This window comes from Octopus bimaculoides, chromosome 3, assembly GCF_046866305.1.
Source record: "Octopus bimaculoides isolate indiv1 chromosome 3, ASM4686630v1, whole genome shotgun sequence".
Taxonomy (NCBI): Eukaryota; Metazoa; Mollusca; class Cephalopoda; order Octopoda; family Octopodidae; genus Octopus; species Octopus bimaculoides.
Genome location: NC_142930.1, coordinates 18,563,140 through 18,580,291, shown reverse-complemented (window position 1 = coordinate 18,580,291; position 17,152 = coordinate 18,563,140). Strand labels below are relative to the sequence as shown.

Sequence of the window (17,152 nt, the reverse complement as noted above, 5' to 3'; positions counted from 1 at the left end):
TACGAAAACTAGAGTTGTTCCCCTTTAAGATCCGGTTCTTCGCGCCAAATACGAAAGCAAAATGGCTGTCTACGTGGATTTATCGAAGTGGCAGCAAGCAGATGTAGCTGATCGATGCCATTATATGCCCTGTATTATAAAGTACAGCGGTGAAACAAATGCTGAAAAGTATTTTGAAACAACTATTCAAGAGGATGACGACAAAAAGGGTATATGAATACGATTATTTCTTCTTGTTTGATGATGATGTTGAAGCATCTTTCAGAACTTAAATTCGTATTTCTGCAGTAAGTGTTCAAATTTCACCGTAGTCGATAAAATAGGAATCAGTAAGACACTAGAATTTGTTTAATTATTCCTTTTCCACTGGACGAAAGCTATCTTTTTTTTTTCTTTTCTGAAAATTTGATCAGTAAAAATCTCATACAACTACAATAACTCAGCAAGACTTCCATTTGTACCCCCTCTAAAAACACCCCTTTTTTTATTTGATTTTTTGGCACTGTCATGGTATTAGCTGTCAGAAGTGAAAGCAGAAAAATCTGACAAGGAACGTTACTGCTGGTTTGAGTTGATTCTTTGGCTCCTGACAGCTAATACCATGACTGGCCGGAGCGAGCTATCTGTCTGTCTGTCTCTATCTATCTATGTATCTATCTATCACTCGAAAGTTATTGGAACAAATTTGACACCTATATCCATGCGTTTGAAAACACACAGAGTATAAGGGTACTACTAAAGCAGAGTGGTCCCGAACGCGCAGTCGCGCGTCCGCGCTAGCTAGTCGTGAGTGGTCGATCCTATTATTTTTAAACTTCATTTGTTTTCTATTTTGATAAATTCTCTCTGTTGAAAATTATATTTTTATATTTTAAATAATTTGCAATTTCAGAAAATATATTTTTATATTAAATTTGCGTTTTCTAATTTGATAAATTCTACGGAAACAAAGGTGGACGAGTGATAGATAGATAGATATAGAGAGAGAGATAGTGAGACAGACAGATAGATAGATAGATAGCTCCGGCTAGTCATGGTATTAGCTGGCAGTAGCCAAAGAATCAACTCAAACCAGCAGTAACGTTCCTTGTCAGATTTTTCTGCTTTCACTTCTGACAGCTAATACCATGACAGTGCCAATTTCAAAATCTCGATTCCCCTACCCCCGGTTTTTATATAGATCCACAGGGTAAACCTAACCCTAACCCTAACACTAGTTTTGTGAGATTTGGCTGTTATTTCTAGCATGTAAATAGCCTGCTTGGTGGGAGGGATTGACATTTTTCAAGCAATTTTTTTTCAGAATCGGAATCTCCATAGCCTAAAACGTGGGATTCCGTAAAAAAAATTAATAAATATAGGGGGGAAAGGTTCAGATTACATATAGTCCGTCTCTACCCATTTTTTTTATCGTATGAGTTTGTAGAATACAAGGTTATAGCGTGTGTGAACGCAGTTGTTATGATGAGCTATTTCGGTCCGCGTAATATTTATTTAACAGCCATAACTGATTACTGCTTATCGTCGACTTAGAGGTTATGACTTTTACCAGTTTCCATCTGTTTTTATACAAAAAGCGGTTCTCGTACGCTTCATCTCCACAAGGGAGATCACTTTCTTATATATTTCTCAGGCTTGTGCATTGTAATAAGTTTATTTTCATTTTTTGTATCAATGTATTTAATATTTTTCAATTATAAATGTAGCCTGTCATTTCAATGTAAAGTGTAAATGACTTACGTAAATGATAACCCCCTAAGTTTGTGACGCTATCTAACTAAAAGTGAACTCTGGGAATGCGTTAATCGGAGGTATATTTTTCACAAATGGGCATCTTTTTATAATTCCCCATAACCCCAGTTTGTCAATAAAAATATGACATAAATTCTTGGCTCTGGTGAGGCGACTCGGAACATTCACGATGTGAATGTTCCGAGTCCTTTCCCCCCATCCCCACCCCGTTCGCGAGCGCGCATTTTTTTGTTTGTTTTCATATTCGTTTCGGGCAAGTTGTTTTACACCTATTACACTATTTTTCTTTTTCTTTTTTTTTTTTTGCTCAGGTCAAACGCTTTCTTCCCCCACCCATCCACCCACACACACACCTGACTTAGGATGATCCTAAACATAACTTTCAAAAAAGTAGATATTTTTTAATGAAATTGTCTACGAATATGTGTTATATCATGTAGATTCCGAATATACAGAATCTTGGGGGGGGGAAAGTGTTTTAGGAGGGGGTCGGGTGGGGAATTTCGGAAAGTTTACCGGAGTTCACTTCAATTCGTCTTAACTTTCAAGAAAAAGGATATTTTTAAATGAAATTCTCTGCAAATATACCCCTGACTATGTAGATTGCGAGGACATAGGAATTTCGGGGGGAAACAATTGGGGGTTATTTTTGAGAACTGTTCCCCACTTGCGGGTGTTTCTGAACAAGTCCAAATTTGTTTCATTTTCTCCGTTATGTGCGTTTGTGCATCCGTAGATTTCTACTGAAGCAACAAACGGGCAATAAAAGGCATATGAAGCCCTCACCAGAAAACTCGTTATGCTAAAAATAACAGCTAAAGGTTTGGTACACAGAAATTTCGGTTAATGTTTACATCTTGACCCGGAAATGAAAATCCCAAAAATATACTGGAATGGGTGTAAAACAATGTGTAGGAAACGAATATGAAAAAAAAAAATGAAAAAAAAAAGAAAATGCGCGCAAAGCAACGGGGGGGGGGGACTTCGGAAAATTCACAAGATCCGAGCTTTTCCTTCATAATTTTTTTAAAATGGGTTTTTTTTCAATGAAGTTTTATAGAAATACCTTTCAAACGGCATATATTACGATTATAAAGAAATTTGTGGGGAAAATCTTTTTTCAAGGGAATGAGGAGAGGACTTCGGAAAATTCACAAAATTCGAGTTTTTCCCTCATAACTTTTAAGAAAATTGATTTTTTTTTTTCAATGAAATTTTATATAAATACCTTTGTAACGGCATACATTATGACTATAATTTGTGGGGAAAATCTTGAGGTGGGGAGACGACTTTCGGAAAATTCCCAAGATCCGAATTTTTCCTCGCTACATTCCGAAATCACATTCAACTTTCTACAGATACCCTAGCGTAGTACTACACTACGTAGTGTTTGTTTCTACCCTCTTTCAATAATTTTTAATGTTTTGGCCTCAATTTTATTTCATTTTCAATTATTTTTACGCTTTTTTAACCCTTCGTCGTTATTCTCATTCACTCGTTATTACTTTCTCTCTCTCTCTCTCTCTCTCTCTCTCTCTCTATATATATATATATATATATATATATATATATATATATATATATATATATATGAGAGAGAGAGAGAGAGATAATATATATACACACACAGTGATGAGGGAAAAAGTTGAATCTTTTGAATTTTCCGAAGTCCTCCTCAGCCTTTGGAAAAGAATTTCGCCACAAATTTCTTTATAATCGTAATGAATGCCGTTTGAATGGTTAAAATTTCATGTTATTAAGACGACTTATCTGTTGCATACGATTTTTTTTTTTCTTTCACTTTAAGTTGATTCCCAGATAAACGTTTCTAATAGAAAGGCGGAAGACGCCGGAAGCAAAAATAAAATACATGCACAGTTAAATATAGAAGTGTAAAGTGTAATTTGTTACATAATATCTATAATAAACATGATATTGAATGGAATAATTCCTCGTTTGAACTTTTGTAATTACATGTGTGTAGTAGTAGTAGTAGTAGTAGTAGTAGTAGTAGAAATCTACGGATGCACAAACGCGCAAAATGGAGAAAATGAAACAAATATGGACTTGTTCAGAAACACCCGCAAGTGGGAAACGGTTCTCAAAAATAACCCCCAATTGTTCACACACGCCCCACCCACCCAATTCCTATGTCCTCGGAATCTACATAGTCCGAGGTATATTTGTAGAGAATTTCGTTAAAAAATATCCATTTTCTTGTAAGTTAAGACGAACTGAAGTGGACTCCGGTGTTCCGAAATTCCTCACCCGACCCCCTCCAAAAACTCCCCCCCCCCCGAATTTCGTATATTCGGAATCTTTATGATATAACACATATTCGTAGAAAATTTCATTAAAAAATATCCATTTTTCTGAATGTTATGATCATCCAAAGTCAGTGAGGAGGGGGGGGGGAGAAATCTGAAGTTATGCGAAAAATATATTTATTTCAAGTGATGGCCACACGGAAAACGGGCATTAAATGAAAATTCTAATCATTATTTCTTAAATATTCATCTTAGTATATTGTACTACTTATATGGTAATAGTGTTATACATAATACATTAAGTAACCTCCCTTGTGGTACGAAAACCTGCGTCTGCATGACCTCTATTGTGATGGTGCCACGATAAAATACAGAGTGGCTGGTATTAGGAAGAATATTTACTCATAGAAACCATATAAAAGAAATATTTTTGTATCATACTCCAGCATTTGTCCTTGCAGTTACCGTCTGTAGCTCCTGTTATTGTGATCATCGTTGTTATCTGTTACTTTATCGGTTGTTGCTGGTGTTGTTTTATTCAATCATATTCTTTAAACTGGAATATATTTTCTTAATTTTATTGTTCGTGTAGTAAGCTACGAAATTCTTACATTCTCTCGTGGTCCCAGCAGACAATGGAAAAAGGCAAGGTTGGATGCATTGGGACGGGCACTCTGACTGAATCCCAGGGTGATGAAAACCATATTGTTTTCATATTTTTGCTTCCATTTTTATATGTCTTTTGTCCACATGATTGTGGTACTTATTATTACCCAGTGACATTAAATTCACAATTGTGACATTAAATTCACACTGCAGTGACAGTGTTTGTATATTTTACTGTGACTGCATCAAGCAATGAACCTATGCATGTAGGCTTTCCTTACCTTAATTTAGGGTACTGAACTCTATGAACATCTTCTAGCCCTATTAGTCGAGGAAAAGACAAATAAGCACTCTTAAGTACTTGAGTGTGTAGCTACTTCTAGTTACTGTATGAACATTTTGATTATTTCTCGTAGATCCAACTGTTATTTTTATTTTATATCACCTGTGCGGGTGACACGTAAAATACACCATTTCGAGCGTGGCCGTTGCCAGTAAGACATTCGAGCGAGATTGTTGCCAGTGCCGGTGGACTGGCTCCTGTGCAGGTGGCACATAAAATACACCATTTCGAGCGTGGCCATTGCTAGTACCGCCTGACTGGCCTTCATGCCGGTGGCATGTAAAAGCACCCACTACACTCTCGGAGTGGTTGGCGTTAGGAAGGGCATCCAACTGTAGAAACTCTGCCAATTCAGATTGGAGCCTGGTGCAGCCTTCTGGCTCACCAGTCCTCAGTCAAACCGTCCAACCCATGCTAGCATGGAAAGCGAACGTTAAACAATGATGATGATCACAAATGAGCAACAATAGCATTGTTGGTTTTAGATTGCTACTTTTAACGTCTATCTGGGAGTTAGAGTGACAAGGAATAATCTGTGCAAAACATACTATTTTAAAAATTATTCTTTATAAGAATATAATCAACCCAGCCCTTGCAATTAAACTGGTTTCATCAGTCCTTTAACTAAATTCTAGGTCATTATTTGACAGCACTGTCATTGGAATGTCAAATCTAGGAAAGACAAATAATAGAAATTTTGTTTCATTTTTCTGCATTATTACTATTTCGGTTCCTTTACTAATATTTACATCATTCACCATTTGTAAATAAATGTTACATGCATATATTTAGTAAATATTCTTTACCTTCATTGTCCTAAATAGTTACTGTGATTAAATCAAAAGGTTCTGTCTGCTGAAGGGAATGAAGAGCAGCTTGAGTAGTTTTGCTTGTCATTTCAAGTTCATAGCTTGAAAAATGCAATGAACAACAGAGACCTGTAGTATAACCACATAGTCTATTTGCATAACTTAGCCATAAGTGTGTATGGTAAATGTATGCTTGTAAATTAATTTATAAACTTGAGAATATGGACACTGTATTAGTACTTTGTGTATATATATATATATATATATATATATATATGAATGTATATATTATTCATGATGCTATTTAGATGCTGTTTCTAGTAGGCCAAGCTAGTACAAGCTAGTATGTTTAGTTACATGTAATATTCCTCAAGCTGTGGCCAAATTAACAAGATCACTTGACCTGCTGGAAATAGTAACCAAATGCCCCTAGAATCACTCACTGTAGAATATTTATAAAAGATGGAATTATGGTGGATGATTTAAAGCTAAAATTAAAAATTATTTTTAACTAAACTAGAATAAAATACTCTCCATAAACCAATTTTTATATCAACTGGATTGACAAAAATTATTAATTAATACTAATTTGAATTCATTGGTTTCAATGATTTTCTTTATTTTTAATATATTTTTATATTATTTTACTTTAGAGCTCACAGCATCTTTTCGAGGCCGTCCCTTAAATGGTAAAATTTTGACACCTCCTCAAGGATATGAAAGTGAGTTAATGAGAAAATTTCTGTATATCCATTTTCTTTCTCCTGCTTTTAGTAAAAAGAAATGATATTATGTACTATGCTGTCTGTGTAACCTTAGGTATGGCATTTAACCTATTTAACCTTCTCTCCTATTCACTATACCTTACTGTCCATTTAATGAGGGATGATATTGAAGCCATATCTATTCATTCCCCATCACTCTACCTCTTTCACACATCATAATGCCTATGTATAAAGGATTTCATTGTATCTGTACCCAATACACTCTGCCATCATTCTCTCTTCCCAGGCCTCATCATCTCTAACATTCTCTATCTTTATTGATAGGCATTGCTCTTTCTATCACTCTCTCACTCCACTTATAATCTTGTTCCTTTAATCTACATAACATGGTTTTTCTTGTCATTGTTCTCTCTGATATTCACTTTCTGGCTTATGTTGCTTTGAACTAATGAATCCACCAGTGAGTAGTGAGGACTCTCTAGTCTTACATTGCAGAAGGCAACATCACTAATGCTGGTGCTGCTATGAAATATATCCAATACACTCTATAAAGTGGATGTGGAATGAACAGGGACAACATGGGGTTGAGAAAACTCTTTAGTGTTAAGAACAGGGTGACCTCTTCAACAAAAATGAATGATCCTTGTAACCCATTATCTCTGCTTGCCAACCACCAGTTTACATAGTATACTACCAACAATAGTAGAGTTGCCATGTACCCTGAAGATTTGAGTCCTTGCTATTCTGTAAAATGTTTGTTCATTTAGGATTGCTTGACTGAGGAGATGAACAGAAGTGACAGGTGTGATGGAAGAATGAGGATGAGTGGGAGAGAAACGAGAGAGTGATGGTTGAAATGAATGGGTTGTTAGATTGGTGTAAGTTATAAGAAAGTGATAAATACAAGAGCAGTGGATTATGGAGCAGGTGATCTAAGAGGAGAGTATAGACGAAGTAATGGTAGATATTCCTTGGGGATATTCCTTGGGGTGAGCAAGAAAGTTAGGTAACTATCATGAGAGGGCAGGGTTGATTATTGGAGAGATGAGAGGGCCAAATTGATCTAGTAACTCTGAGCATAATGCAGTATGGAGGAGTGATCTACTGCCTTTTGTCTCACTGACAACCTGGTGCAAAGAGCGTGAAAAGGTGTTAGAGTATTAGAGAGGTGAGAAACAAGCATGAATGATAGTAATGAGCAGTGGAGGCATGAGTGATAAGTAGGGGTGATAGGAATACTCATTATTCTGAGATGTTCAAGGGAACATAAGAGGATAGAGCAATGACAGAAGGCATTGCGATAGTGATGTCAGACAAAGAGACAAGATGATTGGATAAAAGGAGCATGAGTAAGATGGCAGTACAGGAAAGGGTGGTGTGAAGGTAGATTGTAAGGTAGTCTTTTTATATACAGGCACAAAGTCAAATGTGCAATTGGTGCTTACACTGCACTTGTGCATCTGGCTTATGTTGCTTTGAGAGAGTGGTAGAAAGAGCAATGCCTATCAATAAAGATAGACAATGTTAGAGATGATGAGGCCTGGGAAGAGAGAATGATGGCAGAGTGTATTGGGTACAGATACAATGAAATCCTTCATACATAGGCATTATGGTGAGTGAAAGAGGTAGAGTGATGGGGAATGAATAGATATGGCTTCAATATCATCCCTCATTAAATGTGCATCTGTCACATAAAGTCTACTTTCTCTATTAGCCTGCTTGTGATTCCTTTCCACTGGATATTTCATGGAGATTTTTATCTTTTTTACATATCAAACATGGCTGTTTCTTTGGTTATAGTGATTGTGTTGCTCTTCTTTCTTTCATCTTTGCTAAGTTTAGTTCAAAGCATCTTGATTGCAAGTCATGTTTGTATATCTGGGGTTTCTTCTCTATATCTCCTATAGATTCAACTGTAAGAAAGAGATTATTAGCAAACTCCTTTTTTTGGAGATTCAAAGGACTATAAACAGGAAGGGGCTGAGGAAGAGCCCCTTCCTGCTTATAGTCCACTATACTCATTGCCAACTCTTACCTTGTTGACTGCTCCTGTATATGGTTTGAACAGCCCTTACAAGCCATTCATCTATTCCTAATTTTCTTAGCAACAACTTTTCTATTACAGATTATTGGACTCTCCCAGAGTCAATAAATGCTTTGTATCGTACCTTATTCCTAACCAAGAATTTCTCCTGCAGTCATCTTCCAAGCACCTAGCCAAATTGCATTTCATCTAGTGTACTTCTCTTCTTGATTATTTGTGCTAAAACATTTTCGGTAACTTTCATAATCTGGTCCATCAACTTATTGTCTCTGTACTTTTTCTTCTCTGTTGTACTTGACAATATTGTTACAACACCTTCCTGTGCTGCACGATTGGCTATGCACTTGTTCACCATGTGACTTACCTTCTCCGATATTTTCAGCATCTCAGTGACTGCACCTGGTAGTCCAGTTGCCTTTTTTTTACCTTTGTAGCATTAATCACTCTACTATACTGCTATCAACTTGGATGACCAACCCTTCTTTTTCTACTTAGAGCATTTCATCTCTACTCCATACATCCTCAACATTCAGTAATCTTTCTTATTAACATTTTCATGCTTCTTTTTTGCACATTGGTAAGGGGACTTCACCCAATGAGATCTCAATTTTAACACACATTCTTGCAGTCCAAAACACCTTACACACATTGTAGAACAGCTGAATGGTTAAAACCAGTAAACGAATGTGTATGTACACGTATGCTTATTTATTCTCCAAAATCCATTTTCAGGTATGATTGTAAAAGAGAAAAAAGTACCACTGTCTGAAGAAGAGGATAGACAATTTTCTATTGTTGCCAGAGTTCCTCAGTTTACGTATTGGAATCTTGATAAGCCTACTACAGATGAAGACAAACTTGCTAAGGCTTTAGTTTTTACAGAAATAGCTCGTGAGGTAAAAATTTTGTTATTATTATTGAGCAAAAAGTTATGCAGTATGTAGTTGAAGTTCTTTACATTCTAAATTTAAATCCTACTTGGGTTGGTTTTCACCTTTTTTCTTACCTTCCAGACAGGAAAAAAATGAGTAAAGTGTTCTACAGCAAAGATCCACTCCTGTTGCCAAATCCTGAGCTGTATGAAACCATAGTTCAAATAGTTCCAACTTTTGAACCTAAAACAATAACACTAAGTTCTCTTCTGTGCAAGAAATATGGTTTAGCCTCATTTTAGAAAGAACTTGACCTCTCAAAGACTTCCTGTTTGCACTGTTTTTTTTTGTTTTTTTTTTTCCCCCCATTTTACTAAGTATATTTCTCCAGACTTTTTTCTATTGAAATTTCTGTTTAATAGTGGTTAATACCTCCAAGTAGTGACTTAGAATTATTGATATTATTTATTAATGATTTAATAAAGAAATCCATATCTTGTAAATATAAGTAAAAATACATATAATCAACTATATTCAGCCTACCATGGCAGATGAAAGGATTCATGCAGGGTTTTTTTTCTTGGTCCCCAGTTATTTGTTGCATACATTAATGAAATAGATGCCAACTTGAAGCATGTTACTGTGTTAAAATACACATAACATTAAGCTGTACCTTAAGATAAAAAGAACAGATTCTAAATACTTTAGGTCTTTCCTGTTATCTGACCTAGGCACTGTGCAACAATGGATTGCAGACTGTCAACTCAAGTTTGTTGTACACAAATACATCTCTTATATTTTAGGAGGAAGAACCCAGAATTTACCTTCTCTCTTCACAGTACCAACTTTAGGAAGTATGCTGGTGAAAGTGACCTAGGCATTTTGTGAACAATGATCTGCATTGGGCAAACCACATTTTTAAATCATAACAAAGGCTGAGTGTATCTTAGCATCACTCAGTAAGGTCTTTGTCAGTCACTCACTTACTATCTATTTAAAACTATATTGTACATTCACACACTTTACTGCTGCATGTTGAAACCCCTGTTTTGTCCAGAACAGTGATTTACTAGAAGCTTTCTAGAAACATGCAACCAGACAAATACCTTCTTTTAGTCACTTACTATATCTTGAACGTGCTGCTTCTCTGGGCATAAACACATTAAGATATTGATGTCTAGCAGCTGACTTGGTAGAAGCTCACAAGATTATTCACCATCTTTCCAACAACTTTGGCCACTGTATACAATAAGTTCATTATAACAAAAGCAAGAGTATTTTTCTCCACAGATACAGGAGACCTTCATTGTGCTCTAAAAAGGGCAGTTAGAGTTAGCCCTGGTTGATGTGTGGAGTGAGATCAATATAATATAGACCTATATGCATTATTTTTCAAACCAAGAATGAGTTGAAGAGACAGAGTGAGTTAGTGTATCCAGACTAATCTCACATTATATGAAATAAAGAAATACATCAAACCTTGACTTATTGTAACTTTTCTACAATATGGAATAATAATGTATTTGAAGAACAAACTCAAGAAGCTGCTTAAAGAAGTACCAATCACTGAAAGTGGATGGTACTTGCAAAAGAGGGAGACCCAGGAAGACATAGGATGAAATGGTAAGGACCAATCTCAGGATGTTGGGCCTCACGGAGAGAATGACAATAGAGCGAAATGTCTGGCGATATAAAGTTCTTGAGAAGACCCACCCATGTCAGCGAAACTGAGTTCTAGAAGTGCTGTGTGTCCCACTCACACTTAACAAGGAAACTTCTCACACACTCTACCACAACAAACCAAACTACGTCTCTACATCTCTTCTCTTCCTCACATTTCCGCTTCATACACTATGCTTACCTCAAACTCAGCTGCATAAAGAAGTACCAATCACTGAAAGTAGATGGTACCTGCAGAAGAGGGAGACCCAGGAAGATATGGGATAAAATGGTCAGGACTGATCTCAGGATGTTGGGCCTCCTGGAGAAAATGACAATGGACCGAGATATCTGGCATTATAAAGTTCTCGAGAAAACCCACCCACACTTAACAAAAAAACTTCTTGCACACTACCACAACAAACCAAACTATGTCTCTGCATCTCTTCTCTTCCTCACATTTCCGCTTTATGCACTATGCTTATCTCCTACTCCCCAATCCTGTCCTCTTGGCTATGTGCCACTGTATCATTGCTCTCTGCTAGCCCCTGACCTGTGTGTTCCACCCACACGTAACAAACCAATCTACATCACATCTCTTCCTTACATTTCTTCTTTCATACACTGTGCCTAGCTCTCACTCTTCAATCTGATCCTTACAGCCTGATACTCTGTATCATTGCTATCTAGTAGCCTCCTGATTCTATATATACCCAAGATTTTGCCACTCACCATCCCCCTGTACTCTTTAATCACACTTCCTTTGCAATATCTTGCCACTTATATTATGCCACCATCTATATCTCTCTTCCTTTACTCAACCACCCCATTTATATTCTTGATTTTTACATCCAGCTGTAAAAATCCTGCCAAACAGTCACAGAAGTCTGGTGCAGGCTTCTGCCTGGCCGCCTCTTGTCAAACCATTCTACCCATGCTAGCATGGAAGGCAGATGCTAGACGATGATGATGATGATGATGACTTATTTCATCATCATCGTTTAACATCCGTTTTCCATGCTGACATTTATTGGATAGTTTGACTGAGGTCTGGAGAGCCAGCAGCTGCACCAGGCACCAATCTGATCTGGCAATGTTTCTACAGCTGAATGCCCTTCCTAACGCCAGCCACTCAGAGTGTAGTGGGTGTTTTTTTTTTTACATGCCACCAGCACAGAGCCAGTCAGGGGGTACTGGGATTGATCACGTTCAGATGGTGCTTTTTACGTGCCACCGGCATAAGAGCCAGTCAGTGGATACTGGCATCGGCCACAATTGGTTGGGGCTTTTTACGTGCCATCGCCAGTCAGGCAGACCTGATGAGAGAAAGAGAGAGAGAGAGAGAGAGAGCAACAGAAGCAGTATTAATACCAAAATGTAAAATATTCACCACTTAAAAGTAGATGTTGTATTAGAACACACAATACTGTAATAATTACCAAGAAAGAAACTCTCATTTTGGTTTTACAGTGCATAAAAGCACATCATTGTTATCGCCACCAATTCCTCTCCCAGCACTGCAATATTGTGTGATTTCAGTCATTTGACTGGAGCACAGCCTTAAAAGGTCTAGTCAAATAAATCAATCCCAGTACTCATTTTTTAAGTCAGGAGATGTAAACAAACCAACACTTGTCAAGCAGTAGGAAGACAAAGATAAAGGCACAGACACACACAAACATAACAGACTTTCATACAGTTTCCATCGATCGAATTCACTCACAAGGCATTGGTCAGCCTGAAACCATATAGTTGAAGAAATTTGCCCAAAGTGAAATGCAGTAAGACTGAACCCAAGATCATGGAGTTGCAAAGCTAGCTTCTTATCTACACAGCTATGTCTGCGCCTTTGTCCAGAAAATATCAACAGCATAAACAATATACTATATTTTCTGATATATTGTTCTCTATCCATGAATATGGTTAAATTTCAAAACTTGAATCATCATCATTTAGTGTCTGCTTTCCATGCTGGCATGGGTTAGATGGTTTGATTGAAACTGGTAAGCTGGAGAGCTGCACCAAGTTCCAGTCTGATTTTGCATGGTTTTTACAGCTAGATACCCTTTCTAATGCCAACCAATCCAAGAGTGTAATGGGTGCTTTTTATGTGTTACTAGCATGGGTGCCAGTTACATGACACAGACATCAGCCACCACTATAACTTCACTTGGCTTGATGTGTCTTCTCAAGCATGGCATATTGCCAAAGGTTTTGATCACCCGCCATCACCTCAGCGGGACCCAACATTCGAAGATCATGCTTCACCACCACATCTCATGTCTTCCTGGGTCTGCATCTTCCACAGGTCCCCTCCACAGTCAGAAATCGACACTTCTTAAAACAGCTGTCCTCATCTATAAACAAGGTTTACTAAAATTTTCTGCATTGTAGTTGAGAGGGTTCATCATCTCGGTTGTTGCTAATATCTTCAGGATGAGGACCCTGAGTTTCTTAATCCACATTTATTTTAGAAACATCAATTCATATACTGAAGAGCATCTTTACAAATGGAAGGTTTTCCTATTTCTAATGAAAGGGTAGCTTGGTTACGTGTCCAACTCCTTTTTATCCTTACTTGCACCCTCTAAACTTGTTGAGTCTAGAATCTTATCAAAATCTTCAAATTCAGTAAAAGCCAACACTTTGGATTTGAAGAATTTTCAGTATTTTTGACAGCTGCAGCAAGCCTCTTACAAATGAACTGTCGCATAGCCATCATATATTGATCTAAAAAAAAAATTTTTTTAATTAATAGAAGTTTGAGTTACCTGCAAATGCATTTTCTGTTTTTTTCCCCTTATTTTACTATTTAAATATTGAACAAATTCTTGTGTTTTTCCAGCTCCATCAACGAGAAGAGGTGGAGGAAAATGATGAATGTAAAAATGATGGCAATTGTAGTACAGATTAATAGTTTGCAGTTTAAAAAGCCAGATAAAGAACAATGCAGTTTAACATCAATTACAGCACTGCAAGTAAATTTGGCTCTAAAATGATTACTCTTTGTCTTCTGTGTACATAGAAAAAAATGTATTGTGTATGTTTGTGTGTGTCCGTCTGTATAATGTATATATAATATAAGGGTGCACCTTTTTGATGCAAGTCTGATGAAGTGCCACTCCAATGTAATTAACTGCACATTTTGCATAACGTTTCATATGAAATTATTTATGTGCAATTATGTTAGAAATGAAGTGGTACCAAAACAATTGTAACTAATAATAAAGATGTGTTAAATCCCTTCCTTTTCTTTGGATTAATATATCAACTCATATGTTCCTTTTCAACCTTCTACATGAATGTATGTATATATATGTTAAATTCAAATTAAAACAAACGTAAACAAACAAACAAAGTTTGCTTTTAGAAGTGTTGAGATGTCTTACAAAGTTAAAGAAGTGATTTTAAATTCTCAATTGCAGAATAATGCTAATAATATAGCCTGAACAGGATAAACTACCCCTATTTTGCAGAAAAAAGTGTAGGTGGTTAGCTGTGGTCTCGAACTCACATCTCCGTGATTACGCGTCACGATGCTTTGATCGATTGAGCTAAACTCCCCCACTACAGATTCCTCTGCAAATTTAAGATGTATAGAAATCTCGCTTTATGAGACACTATCATATATTAAATTCAAATTATGACAAACGTAAATAAACAAACGAAGTTTGCTTTTAGAAGTGTTGAGATGTCTTAGAAAGTTAAAGAAGTGATTTTAAATTCTCAATCGCAATATATATATATATATATATATATATATATATATATATATATGAGAAATTATTGTAAGCACAATTTATATAATTTGTTGTGGTTGTTTGGAACTTCCGCATTGGATGTTCCACGTCCAATTGGATGCTTAACCTCAGCAAATGATCGGGGGTCACTTTATTACACTGTTACAGAGATCAAATGCCTGAAGTTGGACAAATGATGAAACTTTTTATAAATGTGTTCAGAGAAAAATAGACAGAGAGCAAATGGTGTAGGGGAAGAGGAAAAGAGATGGGATTATAATTCAACAAAAATGGAGAAAAGTATAATGGACAGCAGTAAAAGGATACAAAATTAAAAAAGCTATAAATACAAAATAGAGAAAATTAAATATATATATACACACACATACTGGATTACCTGTGACCTGTTGGGTCACCGGGTAAGTCTGAGTTTCCCAGCAACAGAGTTTTGTTTCATAGGGATCTATTTTCTTTTCCAGTGATGACCTTGCTCTAATAGCTGAGTCACTGCCAGAACTAGAAATGAAGTTTAGGGTGTGGAAGCAAGTACTAGAATTGAAGGGCCTTCAAGTTAACCTAGCAAAAACCAATGTCTGAGTAAGTAGGAAGACTGACAAATCACAAACTTCTTCAGGTAGATGGCTCTCCTCAATCTGTAGAAAAGGCGTGGGTAGAAACTCCATACGATATACCCAGTGTAAGCTATGGACACATAAAAGGTGCAGCAATATCAAAGGAAGGTTAACTGGGAAGATAGTTTTTGTGTGTGGCAGATGTAAAGGAGCAATAAACATTGAAAATGTACAGAAAACAGATTCCATCACTTGCCAGGGGGAAAAACTAGAAGTAGTTGATAGCTTCCACTACCTAGGCAACCAAGTCTGTAGTGGGGTAGGGTTGCTCTGAGAGTAAAGCGGCTAGAATAAGAATAGCCTAGGCAAAGTTCAGGGAGCTCCTATCTCTGCTGGCAACTAAGGGCCTCTCGTTCAGGATGAAAGGTAGACTGTAAGTTGCATGTGTGCAAACTGCCGTGCTACACGGCAGTGAAACATGAGCCATGACTGCTGAAGACATGCGTAGGTTTGAAAGAAATGAAGCTAGTATGCACCACTGGATATGTAATGTCAGTGTGCATATACGACAGAGTGTGAGCACCCTGAGAGAAAAGTTGGACATAAGAAGCATCAAATGTGGTGTGCAAGAGAGATGACTGCAGTGGTATGGTCATGTGTTACATATTGATGAGGGCAGGTGTGTGAGGAAGTGCCACTTCCTAACTGTGGAAGAGGTAGACCCAGGAAGACATAGAATGAGGTGGTGAAGCATGGTCTTCGAATTTTGAGCCTCACAGAAGTAATAACAGGAGGCCGAGACTTTTGGAGATATGCTGTGGTTGAGAAGACCTAGCAACTAAAGTGAGATCGCAGCCATGGCTGATGCCGGTGTTGCATGTCTGGCCCATTTAAGTGTACCCTGGCATGTAAAAAGCACCCACTCCACTCAGGGTGGTTGGTGTTAGGAAGGGCATCCAGCTGTAGAAGCATTGCCAGATCAGGTTGGAGCCTGGTGCAGCCACTGGCTCTCCAGACCTCAGTCAAACCGTCCACCCTATGCCAGCATGGAAAATGGACATTAAACGATGATGATGTTATTTCACATGCTTTCAACGAGGTGGTGCACCAGCATGACCGCAGCCACCTGGCTGAAACCCATAAATAAAAAATTTTAAAAATCTTGTGTAAATGGCTCCTTTCCCCAGAAAGGAAAGATTTGGTTGCTATTTCTTGCACACCCTACTACCACATAACAGGTATTTCTGATTCTTTGTCGCAAATAGCTGCTACATGGTAGCATGGTGTACTAGAAATAGCAGCAAAATCTTTGGAGGTTAGATACGTTGAATGCACTCAAAAAATACCTATGGAAAAATAAGTCATTTTGACTTTAAAATATTTTTTAGATATGTCAAAATAATTTTTTGTAATGGTACTCACTTGAAATCAATTAAAAAAACGTTAAAACATTGTCTGTTTAAAGAAAGCTAAAATATAAATACTTACTGTACAAACAACTTACATTTTTGAAATCACATTCACTTTAAAATATTTCTAAATGATTAAAATGTGTTTAACAAAAGCGAAAATAGTAACATTTACCATAAAAAAACAAATCGTATTTTTTTGTTTGTCAAGTCAGTGTCTAGTCGAAAGGTAAGAGTTTCTTCCCTTTTGGGATTAAATTCTTTTCGGAATATTTTCCCATTATGCACCGTTTTGGGTATTTATACCTTGAAACCCCTATCTCCACAACCACTTGTCTGATTTACAAGAAATTT

At 36.9% G+C, this 17,152-nt stretch overlaps 1 protein-coding gene across 1 annotated transcript; it reads left to right on the top strand.

Moving 5' to 3' along the window:
* Window positions 1–61: 61 nt before the first annotated feature.
* On the top strand, window positions 62–14,323 carry LOC106876667 (ribonuclease H2 subunit C). Its single transcript, XM_014925300.3, has 4 exons — window positions 62–209; window positions 6,431–6,499; window positions 9,279–9,442; window positions 13,923–14,323. Exons 1-4 carry the CDS (start codon window positions 62–64, stop codon window positions 13,989–13,991), a joined length of 450 nt encoding a protein of 149 aa, XP_014780786.1. The 3' UTR covers window positions 13,992–14,323.
* Window positions 14,324–17,152: the final 2,829 nt, after the last annotated feature.

What these genes read in the sequence shown, in the direction of transcription:
- LOC106876667 (XM_014925300.3), top strand. Translation starts at nt 62, where the DNA reads ATGGCTGTCTACGTGGATTTATCGAAGTGGCAGCAAGCAGATGTAGCT. An exon ending in ACCTCCTCAAGGATATGAAA is followed by an intron (nt 6,500 to 9,278) that starts GTGAGTTAATGA and finishes ATCCATTTTCAG; the next exon opens with GTATGATTGTAAAAGAGAAA. An exon ending in TTACAGAAATAGCTCGTGAG is followed by an intron (nt 9,443 to 13,922) that starts GTAAAAATTTTG and finishes GTGTTTTTCCAG; the next exon opens with CTCCATCAACGAGAAGAGGT.